The 6,000-nt window shown below is 42.5% G+C and overlaps 1 protein-coding gene across 1 annotated transcript in view; it reads right to left on the bottom strand.

Annotated features, from left to right (window-relative positions):
- Positions 1-2,785: 2,785 nt before the first annotated feature.
- Positions 2,786-6,000, bottom strand: part of LOC137327346 (suppressor of tumorigenicity 14 protein-like) — a 113,606-nt gene continuing 110,391 nt past the window's right edge. The window contains exon 19 of the mRNA XM_067993047.1: positions 2,786-5,354. Coding sequence (XP_067849148.1) covers positions 5,184-5,354 — 171 coding nt within the window. The 3' untranslated portion in view covers positions 2,786-5,183. The remainder of the gene's footprint in view (positions 5,355-6,000) is intronic.

Raw genomic sequence — 6,000 nt, 5'->3', positions numbered from 1 at the left:
TTTAAACCCTCCCCAACAGCACTAGCAAACCTCCCCACGACGATATTGGTCCCAGTCCTGTTGAGGTGCAACCCGTCCGGCTTGGCGCTGAGAGTAATCCGAAGATTACTACCTTTGAGGTCCTGCTTATTAATCTCTTTCCTAGCTCCCTAAAATCGGCCTGCAGGACCTCATCTCTCTTTCTACCTAGGTCACTGGTACCAAATGGTCCACTACCTCTGGCTGTTCACCCTCCCTCCTCAGAAGGTTCTGCAGCCGCTCAGTTACATCCTTGACCCTGACACCAGGGAGGCAAGATACCATCCAGGAATCATGCCTGCAGCTGCAGGAACACCTGTCTGTTCCCTAACTATTGAATCCCCTATCACTATTGGTCTCCCGACCTTCCTCCTGCCCCCCGCCCCCCCCCCCGCTGTACAGCTGAGCCACTCATGGTGCTGTGGACTTGGCTCTGGCTGTACTCCCCAGAGGAACCATTGCCCTCACCAATATTCAGAACTGAATACTGGTTGGAGAGCGACATGCACTCAGGGGATCCTGCACTACCTGCCTGGTCCTCCTTGTGTGTCTGGCGGTCACCCATTCCCTCTCTGCCTGCACACTCTTAAGTTGCTTTTAAAAGCATGAAGGTTTAAATTGGAGGCTAGGTACAAAATGGAGAACCTGAAGTTTTCTCTCTCTCTGTGAAAAACAGGGAAGATTGTTTGTTTATGAATTAGCAAATAAAGGTTCTTTTAAACCTTTACATTGCGTTTACATGTGTTTGGACTTGGTCTATTTGCATGCAGTGTATTCCTGTGTTGACGTTGCCACTGATTTATTAGATGGGAAGATTTGTGGTTTCCTTGATTGTAATTGCTGTCTTTCAGTTGGATAGTAAAGAAATGCTAAAGAATGGACGATTATCCCAACATTGTGTGCATAAAAGCTAAACCTGTAAAAACAAGGATTCATCACCATGTTGCAAATAAACAAAGAACCGCTGAAACAATGACAACATGTTTATATAGAGCACTTATGTAGTAAAACTTCCCAAGGCGCTTCACAGGAGGGTAATCAGACAAAAATTGACACCGAGTCAAAGGAAACATTAGACAGATGACCAAACGTTTTGTCAAAGAGGTAGGTTTTAAGCAGCAGCTTAAAGGAGGAGAGAGAAGTGAAGAGGTTTGGGGAGGGAATTCCAGAGCTTAGGGGCTAGGCAGCTAAAGGCACGGCTGCCAATGGTGCGGTGAAGGAAGTGGGGGATACACCAGAGGCCAGAGTTGGAGGAATGCAGAATTTTCGGGGGGTTGTAGGGCTGAAGAAGGTTACAAGGATAAGAATTTAAAAATTGAGGCATTGGTGGACCGGGAGCCAATATAGGTCAGCGAGCACAGGGGTGATGGGTGAACAGGACTTGGTGCGAGTTAGGATACGGGCAGCAGAGTTTTGGATGAGCTCATGTTTATGGAGGGTGGAAGATGAGAGGCCAGCCAGAAAGCATCGCAATAGTCGAGTCTGGAGGTAACAAAAGGTTTCAGCAGCAGATGGGCTGAGGATGTGGCAGAGACGGGCAATGTTATGGTGGAAGTAGGTGGTCTTTATGATAGAGAGGATATGGGGTCAGAAGCTCAGCTCTGGGTCAAATAGGACATCAAGATTACAAACCATCCGGTTCGGCCTGAGACAGTGGCCAGGGAGGGGGATGGAATCGGTGCTTAGAGAACAGAGTCTATGGCGGGACAGAAAACAATGTTCTCAGTCTTCCCAATGTTTAATTGGAGGAAATTTCTGTTTATCCAAGACTGGATGTCGGACAAGCAGTCTGACAATACAGAGGCAGTGCAGGGGTTGAGAGAGGTGGTGGTGAGATAGAGCTGGGTATCGTCAGTGCACGTGTGGAACCTGACATTGTATCTTTGGATGACGTTGCCGAGGGGCAGCAAGTAGATTAGAAATAGGAGGGGGGCCAACGATAGATCCCTGGGGGTCCAGACGTAATGGTATATGGGCGGGAAGAGAAGCCCTTGCAGGAGGAGCCTCCCTCCTCTTCCCTTTCAAAGAAAAGCCCAATCTTGCTTGTTTTCTTTCCCCATTCCTTTGTGAAACTGTAAGACAATGTAAGATATTGTAGGAACATGGTGATAAGAAAAGATAATGAACAATGTTCAGAAGTCTCAATCTCAAGGACGGACATGTGAGCAGAGTGGAGAAAAACTCATGGTAACAAATAACATTTTCATTATTTGGTAATAACTGAAGCTATCATTAAAGGAGGATGACTTTGGAAATAGCAGGTAAATGGAAAGGTATTGATGCAGAGTAGCTTACTGCTTGGTGCTGAGGACTATCTACAAGCAACATCTACAAGGAAGATAATCACTCTGGTTCTCTCAGAATAAAGGCCTGTTCAACCCATGTTCTGAATTGTGCTCCGCAGCCGTAAGCATAAACCCTCTAACTGTATAATATTGTCGTTTGATAACCGAATAAACCAGCTTGTTTGAATATAAGTTGGTCTCTGCTGTTGTCTTACCCCAGGGTCTTATGAATACATAAAATAGAAATTCCTTACAGTTTATATAACTGGCCTATTCTCATATCAGGCAATGGATGAATTTAATTTTCCAGCCTGCAGCATGGTTATTCAGGATGCGGTGGATCCTGAGTATCTCTCAAGATGGTTTGAAGTTGTGTCCTTTTTCTCCCTCCTCTTCCCTTACAAAGAGAAGCTTGGTCGTTGCTTGGTATCGTTCCCTGCTATTTTTTGTCAAATCAACAGACTTCAATATAGAAAATCATCTTCAATTTATTGTTTTAAACCATCTTAAGTAACTCCAATTCCTCCAGGCAATGTACAATATTCAAATATTTTTTCCTGATTATTACATCCCATATTAAAGGGATGCTATCTTCATTAAGTGTTTGACAAACCTATAACCATTTGTTCATATGCAATGCAGTGATTTAAATATGATAGAAGTGCTGCAATAATGTGTTCTATGTGATTTTCTGATTAAGATACTATTCAGTTATAAAGATGCTTAATTATTACTTTAATAAGAACTAAAAGGATGGTCTTATACCTTCAATGTAACTGCATCTGAGATCAACAATAATTTCACCCAGGTAGAAATTTGGTAGGGTAAGACAAATCAGCTTGTTGATAACATTGTGCCAATGCCACTGAAAAACATAATTTGCCTCAATAATCAAAAGTTAATCATGCAGATTATATTCACACAGCATCCCATATAAGTTTTACTATAAACTAGTTTGAAAACTTCCCGCAATTTGTAGAAGTTTGTGAAATGCAATTATACAGAAATACATACATGAATGTATTTCATATATAAAACTGCAAAAAAATACAGCTTTTGTAAGGGCTGTTCACAATTTGTACAGAGGATACTGCAAGGGTTCCAGTGTTTAAACAATATGTGGACCTAACCAGTCAAACATCCAGGAATGATGTGCAGCAGTGATAGTGATGCACTGGAGTCGATTTTAGCTCGGGGCTGGATTGATTCACGGGGGGAGGGCGCAAAGCGAGCGGAGCACCCGGAGGTCATGAAGGTAGTGAGTCCGCGCTGATATTAACTGCCAGAGCCTCATTTCAATCTGATTTCTGCCCAAAGCTGGCAGGCATGATGTCAGGATCGGTGGGCGGGAGCCAGACGCCGCCAGGGACCCATGGGAATAGCCCCTGTCATAAGGCAAGTGCTGGGGGTTACCGAGCCGATGCCAGTCGGGGGACGGACAGGCAAGGCCACGGCTGGGCAGATCCAGGGACTCCTTGCGGAGCCCTGTTTACAAGGATTGCACATAAAAATAAACATTTTTTAAACCTACCTCGGCCTCTGCTGGCCACTCTGTGACTCCCGCTATGATGCGGCTATCAGGATTGGCTCTCTGTGGGCCTTCTGGATGCCGAAGTTAAAATGCCGTTGATGACGTCAGCGGGTCGAGGCCTTTGGATTTAAATTAGGCCCCTGCTTACCCACAGCGGAAGCACCGGCTGACTGCAAATTTGGTGAAGATAAAATGTCGCCAGGTAGGAACATTGCGGGGCTCGGGGGTTAAAATCAACCGCACCATGCTACAGTCAAAATTAGTCAAATTAGTCTTGTGAAAAAGTATTATTAGACTTCTGAGTCCACACCCATTACCTAAAGAAAAGGTATTTTGTGCAAATATATATGAATATTAGATTTTTTTTTATTACTGTTAAAGGAGAATGTTCTAAACTTTTCTCCTCCTTTATTTAAAGACATTTACATCTAATTCATTTGAAAAGTGGATGCTAAGCTGAACTTCATATAATGTAGTTACTTGCAGCAGATTCCTCTTAAGATGTTGTTACACTACAACTTTAGCATTGTGGTGTAACTTTGGAGTTCGGGCCCAACCAGACTCCAGAGCAAAGCAGGGTGACAGCTCCCTGCTTGAGAGAGTCTTGGACTGTTTCCATTTGCTACCACATGGAGTAGTAATCTAGTGTGATGTCAAACCAGGTATAAAAAAATGCTCTAGGGGTGATTTGGATTTCCGAGACACTGTTTACACCTATCTGCAATTAATTTGAATAAGTCCAGATGCTGTCGCTGTACACTCTAAACATTTGAAATTTAATTACTGGGAGAGGAGTTCTACATATGTAGAAGCATGCATGCGCAGGGCACTCCACGGGAAAGCAAATTCAAGTTTCATCCAGGTAGTGTAAAATGGCTACCGCCTGCCTGAAACCCAAACTGTAGCTACTAGTATTGGACTGGTAATTCCAGCATAAATGCAACCTTATTGAATACATTCTAGAAAATGCATTCCTGAAGCAGTCAGCAACTTTCTCAAATAGGATTGTAATGCAGTGCAGACATATAAAGGGCTGTAAAGTGCACGTCTACATTGCATGACAATCCTATTTTCTAATCTCAAATCTGGTTGATTCTTTCTTTTCTCTCACATCCAGTGGGCTATCATACAGAGACAACAAAATACAATGGCCATGCTTAGGTACATGTCATGCAATCATGAAATCTATAAACTCTATTTGAATGAGTCAGGTAAATAATGAAGGGGGTAGAATTGATAACTAAAAGTTTGCAGTATTCTACAGGTAATGATATGAGCATTATAGGCGATAGCAGGAATCACTGCTTGAATTAAAAGAAGATTTTGTTTTCAGTGTGCAACAACTTTCATCAATTGTCAGTGACTTTCACGTTCCTCTGTATCCATTCTCGGAACTTTGTGATCCGTGTGTAAACTCCAGGGTGCCCATACCGACCACATCCTTGTCCCCAGCTCACAATTCCTGCCAGAAACCACTTTCCTGATGGTTCTTCACAGACCAATGGTCCTCCAGAATCCCCCTACAGAAACAAGAAAAGTATCTCAGGAATGTGTAGCTCTATCGAACAGAGTTTGACCCGAATGAGTGTAGTACTCCTTCTCAATAAATACTCAGGCAATGTTTCCAATACATTGGCTTTTCTTTGTATTCTGTTTCTAGACTGTTTAAAAAAAGAAAATATTTTGTCATCAATAAAGAAATGATTACAGTAAAATTTTAAAATGCACTTAAAAGTTATGGAACAAGCAATTTTCAACTATCATGAAGAGTCTGGTCTGGCCGAAAGGTTAACTGGTCTTTTTTTTCAGATGTTGACTGATCTGTGTTTTCCAGTATCGAAATCTTCTCCTTTTTACATAAGATTTCTGGTGTTATTTTTAATTGGCTCTTAATTCTGTAGAAGATATTTTTGAATATCTAGTTGTGTAACTCATTGGCAGTGTAGCTACTGTATTGTCAAAAAAATGTTAACTCCTGTTCACTAGTAACAGTGTAGACATGTTCTTTGCATTAACTTGACAAAAGCCCTGAGATTTGCAGCGCAGTGTTGATGGTGCTTCGGGCGACAGTCACATGACTGCAACTAAAAATGTGTTCACGTCTGTCAGACTATCAGTTGATACAAATCTAGAATTTAAAACAGGATCGGTGGGGTTTGTTTCCCA

The sequence above is a fragment of the Heptranchias perlo genome, chromosome 11, assembly GCF_035084215.1.
Source record: "Heptranchias perlo isolate sHepPer1 chromosome 11, sHepPer1.hap1, whole genome shotgun sequence".
Classification (NCBI taxonomy): Eukaryota; Metazoa; Chordata; class Chondrichthyes; order Hexanchiformes; family Hexanchidae; genus Heptranchias; species Heptranchias perlo.
The sequence above is the reverse complement of the archived record's forward strand: the minus strand, read 5'-3'. Positions and strand labels throughout refer to the sequence as shown.